At 45.7% G+C, this 17169-nt stretch overlaps 1 protein-coding gene across 1 annotated transcript in view; it reads left to right on the forward strand.

The window, feature by feature from the left end:
* SPATA16 (spermatogenesis associated 16) overlaps positions 1-17169 on the forward strand; it is a 163407-nt gene that overhangs the window by 37041 nt on the left and 109197 nt on the right. The window contains exon 3 of the mRNA XM_083442238.1: positions 8148-8293. Within this exon, the coding sequence (XP_083298364.1) occupies positions 8148-8293 (146 nt within the window). The remainder of the gene's footprint in view (positions 1-8147; positions 8294-17169) is intronic.

Below are 17169 nucleotides of genomic sequence, written 5' to 3' on the forward strand. Positions count from 1 at the left end.
GCAGCCTTTTATCTCTGTCGGGGTAACGGCCAGTCCTGATCCCCCGATGACTCACCTCCCTGTCTTGCCTGAAGGCGAGGACTCCTGCGATTACTCAGGTCTCTCCTCTCAGACCTCAGTCTCTGCAGCTCAGGAGATGTCAGTGGGTTACTAGACCCAGAGGCCACCTCAGCCTCTCCTGACCCAACTGGTAGTGGAGCAGCTGTAAGTGATTGCCCAGCTGAAGGCAACAAGGTAATCCCCACATCTGGAGCCAGGGCAGGCTCAGGCCCAGCTGGTGCTTGTTGCAGGGGAACCTGTGCAGACCGGGGCTCTTCAGAATCAGGCCCCAGACTTGGTTCAGATGATGCCTGAGGCAAAGGATCCGGTGCAGACTGAGACTCCTCTGGCTCCGAGTCTGACCCCGAGTCCCAGGCCATCACAGTAGGCACCAAATCTCTGGAAAACCAGCTTCTTCTCTATAGACCCTCCAGGTGTTAAGGTCAACAGAAGGGGCCTTCTTTGTAGTTCCACCTCCCACAACACCTCAGGAAAGGGTATTATCTGTGACAGCCCCTAAGCTGTAGAATTCACTCCCCACAGAAGTCTGTCCGGCTTCTTCACTGTATTGATTCCGGCAAAGGCCGAAGACGCTTCTCTTTATCTTGACCTTCAACATATGCAGTGTGTTTGTTCCATAACCACGCATCTCCTGTGACCACTTTAACTGTTTTTAATTCTGAATTTTGAATTGTTCTAACCCACCCCAGGACCTTCTGGTGAAGGGCAGGTAATAAATTTCATCATCAATATCCTTTCCATCACCACCATCTCCAGGTGGTAAGAGCTAGGAAAGTCCCCTGTAGTCCCTCGAGTACCACTCCCGGCCAGTGTACAAAGCTAAATGGTCCAGAGGTCTGAACCAGTATAAGGCAGTTTCCTATGTCCCTGTGACTTTGGAAGCAAACCCCAAGTTCTGAACAGAAGAGGGCAACCAACGTGATCAAGGGTCTGGAAACCAAGCCTTTTGAGGAATGGTTGAGGGTGTTGGGTATGTTTAGCCTGGAATCAAGGAAATTGAGAGGAAATATGATAGCCATCTTCCAATATCTCAAGGGTTGTCACATGGAAAAGAGAACAAGCTTGTTTTCTCCTGCTCTGGAGGGTAGGACTCGAACCAATGGCTTCAAGTTACAAGAAAAGAGATTCCGACTAAACATCAGGAGGGACTTTCTGACAGTAAGAGCTGTTCAACAGTGGAACGATCTCCATTGGCAGGTTGTGGACTCTCCTTCCTTGGAGATTTTAAAGCAGAGGTTGGATGGCCACCTGTCATGGATGCTTTAGCTGAGATTCCTGCATTGCAAGGGGGTTGGACTAGATGACCCTTGTGGTCCCTTCCAGCTCTACAGTCTAATGACATAGGGGCCAGTGTAAACTGCTTTGAGATTATGCATTTGAATACATAAATAAATAGCACCCTGCTTAGCCTAACTTGCTCAGATAGGGATGGCTTTGTGGACTGAGACATTATCATGCATCCCAGGCTTTCAGCCCATCCAATGCCCACCTAGCTCATTGAGAGGGCTGCGAGAATAGCAAACAATAAACCTCTCAATGACAGCAATTGCAGAACGATTCGCATAAAGGCCAGTAAATTTAGCTCCTCTCGGATGGCAGCTGCATGCAGATTTAGTATTGAATTAACATGAAATGAAAATTTCGAGACATTGTACAGGAAGTTATTTACACAACTCTCATTAACAATAAAGGCAGGGCGGAGGGTTTTTTTTAAATAAATAAATAGAATTTCTGCTCGCTCAGCTGAAAACATATCCCAAGTTGTCTCAAAAATAAGGAAAGGAAGATCAAACGGGGAACAGTGATAGCACCAAAAGCCAATTTGCTCTTATTCTTCACTATTTTTATTTATTTATTTAAATGTGTGTGGGTGTGCATCAGCTCTACAGATACCTTATCCAGTCCTCATCATGCCGGTTTCTTGTCATTTTTGCCTGCAAAGCAAGGTTGAGTAGTACAAGCAATGCTATTAGCTTGAGAGATTCCTTTTTCTCCAGTGCAGCAGTAGCCAGCATGGTGGGCTGTCCCTGGTCCAGGATATTACGATCACTATTGGAGGAAGGCCTGAGAGGCAACAGGGCAAGCAGCAGCAGAGGAGAATCAGGAGAAGCGCAAATTTCCAAGGAGACCCATATTTCAGTTTCATGCATTGGTTTGGGAAAATGTATGGGAACTGAACAAATTTCTCCCCTACCTCTTGCAGGCAGCACAGATCAAGACAAGTAACTTCCAGGTCCTGTTGAGAAAGGGCCTCACTATGCAACCTGTCTGTGGTTGTACCATTTCTGAACGCAGGTGGAGGACCAAATGCTTACTTGCTCATGCAAAAGAGGCAAGCTGGATTAAATACACTAGATCTTCTCCTTCAAGTTGATAGGGCTGTATATGATGTGGAGAAGCATTCGAAAATTTGGTCACCCTCCACCTGAAGTCTGAAATGGTACCTCATGGCCTCAGATACATCCCGCAAGGCTTTTGTTTCACAAGAAAAGCCTTGCTGGATCACGTGGAAGGCTCCCCAGTCCATGCTGAGCCTAATCCAGCGCTTGAAATTCAAGTTCATCCTTTTCCTTCCACATCAAAGAACGTCACGATGGGGGGGTGGAATATCTCAAATGTAATTTTCAGCAGCTTTACCTGTTTCAAAGGCTCTGGGAGAATTACAGCCCTGAACCTCACTCTCCAAGTTGGTTGTTGTTGTTATATTCATCATCATCATTTTATTATTTATATGCTGCCCATCTGAGTGGGTTGCCCCAGCCACTCTTGGTGGCTCCCAAAAAAATATTAAAAACACAATAGAGGCTCCTCACGGGGTCTCTGCCATGGCAGCATATTCACCCAGTGCTTTTCAAGCTGCACTGGCTCCCGGTAGAGTACAGGGTCAGATTTAAGGTGCTGCTTTTGACCTTTAAAGCCCATCACGGCCTAGGACCCCTCGTACCTACGGGACCGTCTCTCCCGGTATGCCCCACGGAGAGCCTCAAGGTCCATAAATAGCAGCACCCTAGTGGTCCCAGGCCCTAAGGAAGTTAGATTGGCTTCAACCAGAGCCAGGGCCTTTTCAACACTGGCTCCAGCCTGGTGGAACATTCTGCCTCATGAGACCAGGGCCCTGCAGGATCTGATTTCTTTCCGCAGGGCCTGTAAGACAGAGTTGTTCCGCCTGGCCTTTGGCTTGGAGCCAATTTGATTCCCTCCCTCTCTTTCTTTTTTCCTTTCCTTTCCTTCTCCTCCTGCGATGAGGCTACATTTTAATATTTTAATGTTGTATTTTAATCTTGTTTTTAAGTTGTAATCATTCAACTTGTTTTTATTATTTTTATTTGTTTTTATTATTGCTTGTAAGCTGCTCTGAGCCCAGCCTTGGCTGGGGAGGGCGGAGTATAAATAAAAATTATTATTATTATTATTATTATTATTAATAAAGCATCAACTATTAAAAAACTTCCCTGAACATCATTTTAAAGGGTAGGGCTTTAATGTAAAGATTCTAAATGATTCCTTCCTTCCCGCCATCATTTAACAGCGCCATTTCCCAGTTCCCATATATTTTTTTGTCACACTGAAGCAGGGTCTAGTCTGTAGAAAAGCATTATTACCCAAAAAGAATTAACCCACCCAAAAAAACTCGGCAATACCTTTGTGCTCGCTGAGGTGTGTGGAAATAATTCTCTTGCTTTTTCAGCCACATATACATCTTTCCTATAGAGACGCTTTGGAGGCTATATCTATATATATGGTAGCAGGGCTAAAAGTTACAAGCAATGAACCCTCTGATTTACGTCTCTTACCTGTAACAAGATGATATGGGGATTTGAAACTGAGGAGTGTCATAAACGGCCTGTGATTTTTCCTGGAAAAGGTGGGATAAAATAAAAGAGGTAATTATACCGGGAGCTTTGTGTAGCATATTTCAAATCTTCAAAGTACTTCGTTTGCCCTGTCTTGAGACCGAAACTAGAGAACGGCACAATCCAACTCAGGTCATGTGGATCCCAAAAATTTGGGGAGAGGAGCTAGTGAAAGAATCATCCGGTGAAAGAATAGAACTTGGGTAGGCAAACTAAAGGGGCACGGGTGGCACTGTGGGTTAAACCACAGAGCCTTGGACTTGCCAATCGGAAGGTCGGCGGTTTGAATCCCCGCAACGGGGTGAGCTCCCGTTGCTGGGTCCCAGCTCCTGCCAACCTAGCAGTTCGAAAGCACATCAAGTGCAAGTAGATAAATAGGTACCGCTCTGGCGGGAAAGTAAACGGCGTTTCCGTGCGCTGCTCTGGTTCGCCAGAAGCGGCTTAGTCATGCTGGCCACATGACCCGGAAGCTGTCTGCGGACAAACGCCAGCTCAGGATTTTCCCCCACCCCTTCCCTAGAGTCCCATTTTAATCATTTAAAACCGCATCTTCTCCGAACTCTATTATATCAATCCATATTTTCCATGATAACTGTTACACGACAAGTGAAAACAAAATCCTACCAATGTTTCCATCTGCCTACAGTGGTCCAATATGTATATTTCCTAATTTAGACCACATTTCAAAGGAAAAGTAAAAAATAAAAATAAAAAGTTTTTTAAAAGGTGGCTCCTCTTCTCTAAGTAGAGCTGAACTTTCCTCCAGAACCCATTTTTAAGTGTTTTCCCACTGTGGAAATTGCTCCCAGTCACAGGCCTCATGAGCCAGTTTCCCTTTTAAATCAACCACAGTTTAGTGTGAGGTCCAAATCCAAAGAAACTGTGGTGAATCTCGACTATGGCTTGTCCAAACAGGGGCTGATGGGGGAGGCTGAGGGGTGGGATCACAGGGCCAAACAAGCAGAGATGGTGGGAGATAGCTGTGATCTTCTTTAAGAGATAGATCTTCTTTAAAAGATAAAAGTACTGTCACATTGGATGGGCCTGCAAGCCTGGGGAGAGAGTTTGGCTCTTTCTCCCACATGCTATTTCCTTGATTTAATTCTTCCCCCCTCCCCACAGCAACTACTTGCTGCATGTGGAGAATCATACAAGCTTCTCCAGGCACCTCGCTTTCCAATGGATGCTCCTGCAACTGCTGTGATGAGAAAGAAATGAGATAGGGAACTTTCCCCCTTCCTCTTTCTCTCTCTCTTCCCATGGTGCTGCTTAAACAGCTCCATATAAATGGAGAGAGGACCTTAGCCTTGCATTAGAAATTCAGAATGCTTTTAAAGTATTCAGTAATAAGGTGATTATTCTATATTAAATTCCATGGGAGAAGAATATGAGTGAAATATGAAAACAAGCCTATTTCATCCTTAAAGCATTCAGCGGGCCACTTTTCACGCGATTCTCTTCCATTAACTGAGAATTAAGAACAGAAATTACTCCTCCTTTCACTTATTTTCCTACTTATAGTCTTCCTTGGCTTTCTTGATGGATGGATTAAAGCAGCCTCTTCTAATCTGAATCTCCTCTATTATTATTGGGCAAGGGAAATCATAAAAGGTATTCTGAGATTTTTATTTCTTTGGTCACGACCTTTCCCAACTGACTAAGGAATATGCAAATCAGGTTCTCAGTTGATCATTGGGAGAAAATGATTCTAAATGGCCACAAAACCACAGCTCGCCCCTATACACGAAGCCAAGCCAGAGCACAACCAAGTGCAGTACAGCCATCTTCTCAGAAAAACTCTTCACAAAGTTCAAGAGTTCAAGACACGAAGGCTTTAGCAACTAATCCACACCTAATGACCCACCTAAGTGGGATTCAGGAAATCACTCAAGAAATCACTCAAGATATCCCTCAAGTAATTAAGGAACAAAAGAAGAAAAGGCACACTAGCCTGGGAACCTCCTCTCTGCCCAGAACATTGGAGGCTATACACCACACCTCCTCAACAGTATTTATAGGAACTCAAACACTGAGATCCTGCTCTGTTCCAGTAACAAGAAGCCGAAAGCACCAGCCTGAAGATGACGAGTGAGACCTCGTCGAAACGTCGCCTAGACACCCCAACTTTTACACGGGAAGACACCCGAGGACACCAAAACCTGCATTCCTGTACCCGTGAAAATCTACGAAAGCAAATATATATATATATATATATATATATCCTCAATTCATCCTTCATGTGCTCTAATATCCCTCTTCTCACAGTGGGCAGTGAATAGCACCTCAATCTAAGCATATTACATAAGCTAGCCTCAATTCTAGTCAAGCAGTGGAAAAGCATTATGCACATCCTATGGGCAGAAGAAAGGAAGATGCTTTGAATATCACCTTTTAACCCCCAGGAACACAGGAGCTGCCCGTCACGGCATTGGCCCATGTAGCTTGGTATCATTACATCACACCCCCACCTCCGAGTAGTGGGAGGCTCTAGGGCAGACATAGGCAAACTTGGCCCTCCAGATGTTTAGGGACTACCATTCCTGTTTAGTTGTGAGTGAACATATCAGATGACACAGCGATTCTTCAAACAGCTCTTGTTTATTCACAGGCCAGGCCAGAACTGAACTGAAGGGTTCAGTCAGCCTGCTTATATAGAGCTCCACTACAACGCAACAGTAACCACTTTCTGTAACTATCCAATCACTGAACGTCACTTTCAATCCCCTATTTGCATATGTGGACCTGAGTGAATACTATCTACAGTATCCCCCTGCTGGCCCAGGGTGAGAACTTCAATACATAACAATTCCCACCATCCCTGACCACTGGTCCTGTTAGCTAGGGATCATGGGAGTTGTAGTCCCAAAACATCTGGAGGGCCAAGTTTGCCTATGCCTGCTCTAGGGCCCCGAAGTGCTTACACAGGGTTTGGTTTCCTTGGAATGAAGGCCTGCAGAGACTGTGGTGTCTTTAGGATATATGGTTCTATTTACACATATATGCAGGGAAGGCCCATCCCATTTCACCGCCTGAGGCAGAATGGGGGGGTGCCATCCCCACTGCTGCCAAAGTCTCCCTTACCTGGGTCACGCAGTGGCCCCCATGAAGCCAGCAGAGGTGGTGGGTTCCACCAAGATCTTGCAGAACTCTCGTGAGATCTTGCAAGGTGCACAAGATCTCGTGAGATTTGACTGGAAGCCGCCGCTGAAGCCACCACTTCTACAACAACTGGTGCCTTGGTGGGGTTCTGACGTTTGAGGCGTCTGCCTCAGGCTGCCTCATAGGCGGATCGGCCCTGAATATATGCAAACTTTTCATAACTTTTGCGGACTAGGACCCTCATACCTACGGGACCACCTCTCCTGGTATGCCCCGTGGAGGACCTTAAGGTCCATAAATAGCAACACCCTAGAGGTCCCGGACCCTAAGGAAGTTAGATTAGCCTCAACCAGGGCTAGGGCCTTTTCAACAGTGGCTCCGGCCTGGTGGAATGCTCTGCCTCATGAGACCAGGGCCCTGCAGGATCTGATTTCTTTCCTCGGGGCCTGTAAGACAGAGTTGTTCCGCCTGGCCTTTGGCTTGGAATCAGCCTGATCCCCTCCCCCTCTTTCCTTTACCTTCTGTGATGGAACCCCTATTTGGAGACTTCCCTGGCTTTTTTCTGGCCAGACGTAGGATCAGTCTGGATAGTTGGCCTTGGTGAAGATTTGACATTTTCTCCCCCCCAAACAGTTTTTGATCTGGGCTTCCACTGAAATGAGGCTGCATTTTAATCCTGTTTTTAAGTTGTATTTTAATCAATTGTTTTTATACTTGATGTTAGCTGCCCTGAGCCCAGTCTTGGCCAGGCAGGGCGGGGTATAAATAAAATAAAATAAATAAAATAAAATAAAATAAAATAAAATAAAAATAAACAACTCATCTGGCGAAGACAAATAAAGAAGGACAATTGCTTAGACTGCTGCTGTGGCTGAACCAAAAATCCCACCCTGCTTCACTTGTTGCCCCTACCATGAACTCAGTCTCTCAGCCCTCAGTTCCTCCCCACAGCTGCAATGAAATACTGGCCTACCATCATCCAGGGGTGTTGTAAGCCTGCAATACATTGACGGGTGCAGAGTGCTTTGAACACCGCCCTGCTTTGATTATTCTGCTTTTCGTCGAGCTATGTAATGTACTTGTCACAGGGTTTTGTACCGCCAGTAAGTGGGTGTTGTTGTTCTTTCTCGCAAGCTTTGCAGCAAAGGTGCAGCTTTAGGGAAGCCCTTTGAAGCCTCTCCGAAAGACATCTCAAGTATTGCCAGTTTTATTGAAACAAAGCTTGTAATCTGCTACTTGAAGATGAGGAAGCCCGACCTCGCTCTGAATCATTCGCACAGGTAAGAACGGAAGGGGGGGGGGAGAGACATTTTGATGCGATCTTTCCAGAGAAGGCTTTTGAGCGCTTATATTGTAAACAGAGGAACACATATCAGTCTTGCGCAAAGAAAGCATGTTCAAGAGCTCATGCTTGATCCTGTGGTCCAGAAAGTGGAGGTGCTATGGCAACTACATTACCTGCCTGTTAGCTTCCAGCCACGTCAGTCTCCTTGCATGAGCCTCTAACCTTGTAAATCCGCACCTAGTCCCTTGTGTTTGTCCCTTCTGAAATCAATAGGCTTGAATGCTCTGGAAAACAGGGTTTTAGCCTGAAATGCTATGTATGTTAGCCCCCAGTGCAGGGGTTTGATTCTCCCGTCCCTCGGCAAATTTTTCAGCCCTTCCCAAGACACCCCCGCCAACAATTGTGGCAACGGCAAAGGAAGTACAGTAGACGTGGTACTGGGAAAGAAGACAGAGACTTATCCATGCAGCACAGAACCTTGATAGGGATGCCAATCATCCCCACTGATAAGACAGGGCCGCCATACCATTGGGCAAAGTGTACCAGGTGCCTTAGGCAGTGGAAGCTGAAGGGTGGGGAACTGTGCCAAGATGCTGGAGGAGTGAGGGGTGTGTGTGCCACATAGCCTCTCCTGCACCCCATAAATTAGCCCGTTCCCTGATTCAGATGCAGTAAAGGATCCTGTACCAGTATTAAAGTACAATACATGATGGCACATTAACGGTCATGGCTTCACTCAAAGAATCCTGGAAACTGCAGCTTGTTAAGGACGCTGAGAGTTGTTAGAAGACCCCTCTTTCCGAAAAGGATATGCAGCAAAAGGTTTGATTAGAATGCCATGCGAGGGGTGGACTGGGAAGTCCTGAGGGAAGTAGTAGGGTTGGGGGGGGTGTTGTTTTGTTTTGGAAAATGTAAGATGTACAAGGTGTGACCGGAAAGTAGGGTGAATCACTCCTGTATGTGATCATGGGGACTGCCAGATTCACAGAGACATGTGGGAGGCGTTCTCCTGTATCTCAGCTTACATATGCACATGTGTCTCAGCATTTATTGACATGCCTACGGTCATGCGGTAGTGTTTAGTAGCTGTTTTCCCCCCCAAAAAATTGTTTATTAATTTTCCACATTTATCACAAAAACAACATAACAAAACACACAACAAAGAAAAACACATTAGACTCAAAACTAAACACAAAGAAAAAAAATTTCTTCAAATACCGAATTCTCATTACATTGATAACTGACTTCCTCGAATCCCCTCTAACTGAATTTCATTACGTCACCTGTATAACAGTTCTCCAAATTCATATTTCTAATAATATTAACGCCTTTCATTTACTAACCTCTTGTCCTTTATTAATATTCTAAGCCTTAATATTTACTACCACATATTCTTATTCTACCCCTAAGCCTATTTATTACTTCCAAGAATTTTCTATTTATCTTATATCGCAATATTTATCTAGATATTCTTTAAATTTCTTCCAGTCCTCTTGTGTCTCCTCTTCCTTCTGGTCGCGGATTCTTCCAGTCAGGTCGGCCAGATCCAAAAAGTCCAACATCTTCATCTGCCATTCTTCTATTGTTGGTATTTCTTGCGATTTCCAGTTTTTGGCTAATTAGCGCCTTGCCGTTGTAGTGGCATACAAAAACAATCTAACACCTTTTGGGTGCAATTCCAGTCCTATTATTCCAAGTAGAAAGGCTTCTGGTTTCTTAATAAATGTATTTTTCAACATTTTTTTCAATTCATTATAAATCTTTTCCCAGAAGTCTTTCACCTTAGGACATGTCCACCACATAAGATAAAAAATACCTTCTTTTTCTTTACATTTCCAACAATGATTATCATTTGTGTGATAGATCTTTGCTAATTGCACCGGGGGGTAGCTGTTAATAGTGCAGTGCGTAGCGATTGAAAATGGAGCAGAGAGTCAATATGAAATTCTGCTTCAAATTGGGTAATTCGGCATCAGAAACCCACGAAATGCTCACGATTGTGTACAGAGATGGAGCTGTAACTTGAAAGACAGTGTATGAATGGTTTAAGCATTTCTATGAAGGGCGGCAAACCATCAAAGATGACCCTCAATCTGGCAGACTGTCAATGAGCAGAACGGTGGCAAATGTTGACACAGTTCATGATGTTGGATCAGCTTTTGTCCATCTGAATGATGGCGGAAGAATTGCATATTCCACTTAAAATCATTAATGAGGTTACTGAGTTGTCCCACCCTCCATACTTTCCCAATCTGGCCCCACCAGATTTCTTTCTTTTTCCAAAACTGAAATCTGCACTGAAAGGGCACAGATTTTCCAACATTTCACACATCCAAGCTGCTGTGACGAGGGAACTGAAAGCAGTACGAAAAGAGGACTTTTCCAGAAGTTTCCAACAGTTCCACAAATGTTGTCAATGGTGCATTGTATCAGAAGGCGCCTACTTTGAAGGCCTGTGAGGTATGTATGTTCGAATATTTCTCGCTATCCGATTTCTGTGACCGTTCACCGAACTTTCCTGTGACACCTTATACAGTCATACCTCGGGTTACAGACGCTTCAGGTTGCGTTTTTTCGGGTTACGGACCGCCGAAACCCGGAAGTACCGGAATGGGTTACTTCCGGGTTTCAGCGGTCGCGCATGCGCAGAAGCACTAAATCGCCTTTTGCACATGCGCAGACATGCCCAATCACAACCTGCGCTTGCGCAGACGCGCCGCTGCGGGTTGCGAATGTGCATCCCACATGAATCATGTGCACAACCCGAGCATCCACCATATATTCAAAATCTGAAAAATGTATTTTTAAAGAAAGAAATAGAAGACCCCTCTTCCCTTCACAGAGCTACAGTTCCCAAAGCAGTTTAACAATCAGTCCTTCTTCCCAGGGAAATCTGGGAATTGTAGCTCTGTGTGGGGGTCTCCTAACAAATCTCAGTACTCTTAAGCTAAAGTTCCAGTTGCTCATGCGAGAGACCAGGGGCAGGTCAGCTAAGCAATTACACAAGGCTCGGGGTAGGGGTTAAAACTTTCTTCATCCTCTTAGGCAAAGGACCTTCCGGAAGACGAATGGCCGCCTTAAGTTGGTCATTGTTTCTTAATTACCGGGACAGGAAATATTGCCCAAATTACTCAAGCAACCCTTTTATTAACTTATCTGTAGTTGGGTGACCAACTTTCCAGATGATAAGGTTTGCATAATGAACGTAATGCATAACAATTATGTAGATATTTGTGGCAGCTTTTGTACAAGGCAAGAATAATAGCCCGTTGCATGCATTAATACAGTTTTTAACGTGATAAAATCCAGCATTAGAAACCCACTGTTAGCATGGGCAGGTGCCCTTTCAGCAGAGATCAGGAACCTAATGTCCGGGGACCAAATGTGGCACTCCGGGCCTCTCTACTTGGTGCTTAGTACTCATCCCAGGCCACACCTCCTAGGGTATTTATGACTGGCTGGGATGTACCCTTAAACTAGGATGATGTCTGACTGAATGGAGGGTGGAGAGAGGTGTGAAAATGTATTCCTATTGCAGGAACTACTGTACAAAGGTAAAATTTACATCCATTGCCCCACCCATTTCTTCCTCTGGCTCCGCCCATCAGCGGCATGTGGTCCTTGGAAGGTCGTTCCCACGCCTACGAGACAGTCCTACCTTGAGATTTTAGCACAGTTTCTCTCTTTCTTGCCAATTAATTTTTATTGCGTTTCAAGGATTTTTAACAATCTAACTCCAAATTTAATACAAATGTAGAAGAATTTTTGTAAGTTCACCCTTCCTTCCTGGCGTTTCCAGTTTTGCTCTTTCCTGCTGGATTATATAACACGCTTTTATCTATTACATTTTCCATTCATTACAATTAATCGTTCGCTTATTTTCCCCTCCTTTCAATTCATTATCCGTTTCCCATCCACTGCAGTTAGTGCAGTATTTATCAAAGCTATGTTGTTTTTCCAAAGCAAGCTGAGAGGAACAGTTCACTCTTGCTCCTGAAAATGTTCACTTTTAGAGACAAACTAGACATTAGCTTGCATCTTGTGGATATAGATAGTGATAATGATATACGTTTGGAACTTCCTTAATAATAGCTCAAAAACTTTAAAAAGCTCAACCAATTTGACCAAAAATTTTGTGTCCAGATTTTCACTTTTTGAAATAAGGCAACCTTAACAGATAGTGATATAGAGATATATCTGCTGCATGAGGGTCTAAGCAGAATCTCTGGAGATGGGGTAAAAGGTAAAGGGACCCCTGACCATTAGGTCCAGTCGTGACCGACTCTGGGGTTGCGGCGCTCATCTTGCTTTACTGGCCAAGGGAGCCGGCGTACAGCTTCCGGGTCATGTGGCCAGCATGACTAAGCCGCTTCTGGCGAACCAGAGCAGCGCACGGAAACGCCGTTTACCTTCCTGCCAGAGTGGTACCTATTTATCCACTTGCACTTTGACGTGCTTTCGAACTGCTAGGTTGGCAGGAGCAGGGACCGAGCGACGGGAGCTCACCCCGCCACGGGGATTCGAACTGCTGACCTTCTGATTGGCAAGTCCTAGGCTCTGTGGTTTAACCCACAGTGCCACCCACGTCCCTTTCTGGAGATGGGGAGGGAGAGTTTAATCCTTTTCCGCATGGCGTATTCTCTGAATAGGCATTTCATCCTCACCTGTTTCCCATTAGGGAGAGTGAGGACCTGCTTGCTAGCCCCAGTACCTCTGTTACATTCCTGACATCTTGCACAACTAGAGCCAGCTTCCCAGTGCAGATTTTAGCCCTAACCCATGGAGCTAGACCATCATAACAGGCAGAAGTGACTCATCAGGTGGGGCAAAACTGCTACGCCAGCTTCCTGGCGGTTGGGTCGCTGTTGCTTGCTGGAATGGAGAGGGCTGAGGCAGCAAGGAGGTCAGCATGGTGCAAACACACCAGCAGAACACACCAGGAAGAAGCTAGTGTCGCCACTCCACCCTTGGAAGCTGCTTCTGATGATGCGGGGACTGAGCTGGCATGCAATGCTGTTCATCTCCCCACTCCTGCAAAGAGATGGCACACCTGAACATATTCAGGCTCCCCCAGCCCTACCTGCCTTGCCTTTTCTTGCGTATTTTATACTCCTTTTGTGTTTTGCCATGGCTCCATGCTAAAGCTGTAAGCCATTTTGGAAAGTGGCATATAAATCTTTCCAAGTACAGTCGTACCTTGGTTCTTGAAGGCCTTGCGACTCAAATGTTTTGGCTCACGAATGCCGCAAACCCGTAAGTGAGTGTTCTGGTTTGTGAATGATTTTTGGAAGCCGAACATCCGACGCGGCTTCCGCGGCTTCCGATTGAGTGCAGGAAGCTCCTGCAGCCAATCGGAAGCCGTGCATCAGTTTTTGGATGTTTTCGGAAGTCAAACAGACTTCCGGAATGGATTCCGTTTGAGAACCAAGGTACGACTGTACCTATAACGTGGTTCTCCGAATTTCAATACTTACATAAGCAAAGCAGTGCAGGGCCCATCCACCACCCATACAAGAGGGAGGGAGGAAAGATCTGCAAGCATACAAGCAACTTTGGAAGCAGGGGGTAGAAATAACTCTACAGGGGGGAAATAAAAAGAAGAGCCCACTAAGGGCTGAGCATACTCAGTGGCCACAAAAGACTCCTGGGGGAATGGGAAACTATCAGGGAAAAGGAATGGCATGGAGTATTTGGAAGATGTCATGGCCGGCCGGAACCCTGAACAAAAGCACTCCACCCTGCAACATTTTGTTGCAGGTCCAATTTATTGTGTGGCGAGTTCCCGCCTCCCACCAGTGGAAATAACGACACATGACACCATTATTTTAGGTTAATGGGCTAAAATTGGCCACAACTTTATTGGTTACAGGTAAAGAGCGGTATTGGCTTAGGCATTGATCCTATCCGACTATCCGGCTTCAGCCTGTTTGCATGAAGACCGGGAAGGGTTAACACCAGCAGGGGGAGCCCTGCTGATACACATCAACTAGGGACTCCCCCAGGGTCACCGCTAGGGGTCACGCTTTAGGCCCTGACCTCCATAGGCTTCTGATGAGGCCACGCACCCTGGAATCCTTTACCAGACTACCCTTCAATATTTGGGGGAGGTGATGGCGCTCCTCCCCCCAAAACATCTACATAACAATACCCCTACCAATGCCTAACCGCCAAAACCAGGGAAGTTGTGACAATTTGCTACGAGGTAGGCGAAAAACCAAACGTCTGGTGCCAATTTGCCAAGTGGAAAAAATTCCTACCAGGCCCCTTGATGGCGACCAACTGAAGTCCATAGCAAGGTCAGAAGGAAACCGTGAAGGGCGGGTGGGTGGGAAACCAGGCAGCTGAGAGGGACAAAGAGGGAGATCCCGGGGCCGCTCCTGCCTTAAATGGGGCAAGCCACACCCCATGACACGGCCCAAGGATTCCCCAGATCACGCGGGGGCTGCAAGACAGCCTCCACGCACGTGTTGGGGCCGTGAAGCCTGCAACAACACCACCTCCCGAGGTCGGAAGTGGCTTGAGTAAACAGTGCTCAAGTTTGCATGTACATGGGACCATCCAGTGACATGGATGGGAGAACTGCTTTGGCAGCTGCTCTGCTCTGGATCCAGGTGTGCTTACATTCTACAATGGAGCTGACAATCACGTATTTATATATAGACGAGCCTCTGTAACGCCGCCAAAGAGATAAGCGTGGACCAGTTGCAAACCGCTTGCCCATTTTGAGGGCATAAGAGGAAAGCAGGGGTAATGGCAGGGGACGATAGCCAAACTCCCAATAATTAAAGCCAATTTACAAGGCAGAGTAAATCTGCCGTCCGGACGCCTGCCACATTATTCAAAGCGGGTCACCAGGAGCAGATACATGCAGCGCTTCAATATGAAAATATTCTGGGATACAATTAGCACAGGCAGAAGCTGAAGCATAATCAATAGCTGTATTTTTTCCCTAAAGAAAAGAGAAAGGATAAATAAATTATACGGAGAATTCAAACTATAAATAGCCCTTGAACCATCCATTATGTAAAAAAAAAAAAAAAAATTAAAAAAGTCATTTCTGTTGAGTCTTAACTCTCACTACAGCTTTAGAGAGGTTAGGTAGCAACTATGGCACAAGGCTGATTCAAATCTTCATTTTCTGTTTGTGATTAGCTGGGCGATTCCTTATTTCTCCTGTGTATCTTGCAACTCCTGCAGACATTTGGAAGCTCTTAATCAAGAGCAAACTGGATTCATTCTTCGAAGGCAGTTCAGGGACACTATTATTCCTTATTTGTTTAGAGCGTTTTGTACCCCACTCCTTGGCCAAAAAGGCACCCAGAGTGGCTTACATACAAACAGTGCAAGCCAAGACAGTCCCTGTCGGCAGGCTTAAAATATAAAAAAAGGAACACACACAAGGGAAAAGGTGTCATGGGGTGGGATTAAACGCAGGCACCAATTGTTAAACAATAATGTAGCTAATTAGTATTTCTTTTTTAATTTAAAAAAATGTGCAAAGTTATTTTTGTTCGGTTTTATTTCAACAGAAGAAATTGTAAACAGATTGGTTTGGTTTAGCTTTGGGGGGGGTGAATTCAATGAGCATTGGTGAAAGCTGGTGGTAAAGGGTTTTCCTTTCAAATACACAGCCCTTAAAGTCATAGCAGTGACCTGCTCACTTCTTTAACGGGAGTCCAGTTCTTTTGGCTCAGGCCAGGGGCGCCAACCTGTGCCAAAAAATGAGGGGTCCCTGCATCGCCCTGCGCAACGTGCGCATGTGATGTCACAAAGAAAATGTTGCATCTTCGGGAGGAGGCCAAGCGCTGAACCAAGCACAGTGTGGCTTCAATGGTGGGCGGCTCCTCCGCTCTTGCGCTCGGCCTCCTTTCATGAGAGTAGGAGGAGGAGCTAGCCAGCCGCTGAAACCACACTTAGCTCCTCACTCGGCCTCCTCCATCCCCTCAACATTGGGGGGCCCCAACCCTCTACCAGAGGATATTGGGGGAGCCCAAAACAGCTTGTCCTCCATGAGCTGACACCCCTGGCTCAGACATTAGTGCATGGAGAGAGAGGGCATGTATAATAATAATAATAATAATAATAATAATTTATTTATACCCTTCCCATCTGACTGGATTTCCACAGCCACCCCGGGAAGCTCCCAAGAAAATATTAAAATCACAATGAAACATCAGACATTAAAAACCTCCCTAAATCGTGTTATGTACTGAAGTTCTCACCCTGGGCCAGCAGGGGGATACTGTAGATAGTTATGCAAATGAAGGATCGAAAGTGACGTTCAGTGATTGGATAGTTTTAGAAAGTTGCAACAGTTACGTTGTTCTGGAGCTCTATATAAGCAGGCTGACTGAGCCCTTCAGTTCAGTTCTGTTCTGGCATCTGAATAAAGAAGAGCTGTTTGAAGAATCGCTGTGTCGTCTGATATGTTCGCCCACAACTTAACAAATAGGGCTTCAGATGTCTTCTAAAAGTCAGAAAGTTGTTTATTTTCTTGACATCTGATGGGAGAGCGTTCCACAGGGCAGGCACCAGTACCGAGAAGGCCCTCTGCCTGGTTCCCTGTAACCTCACTTCTCACAGGGAGGGAGCTGCCAGAAGACACTCGGAGCTGGACCTCAGTGTCTGGGCTGAACGATGGGGGTGGAGACGCTCCTTCAGGTACACTGGGCCGAGGCCGTAAAGATCCTAGTAACAATGAAGTGAGATCTTCTGTTTTGTTGCAGAAGGCAGTTTTGAATTATGCCAGATGGCAAAGCAGTGGAGGTCTGAGGAGTCAATTAACAGCCTCCATAACCTTGCCGTGCTGTTTTGCCTTTCTGTTGTTCACCCTAATCTAAGAGGCAGAGTTTTTCTCCTCGTCTCAAAATA

Source organism: Podarcis tiliguerta (assembly GCF_965153285.1).
Source record: "Podarcis tiliguerta genome assembly, chromosome: 5".
In the NCBI taxonomy this organism is placed as follows: domain Eukaryota; kingdom Metazoa; phylum Chordata; class Lepidosauria; order Squamata; family Lacertidae; genus Podarcis; species Podarcis tiliguerta.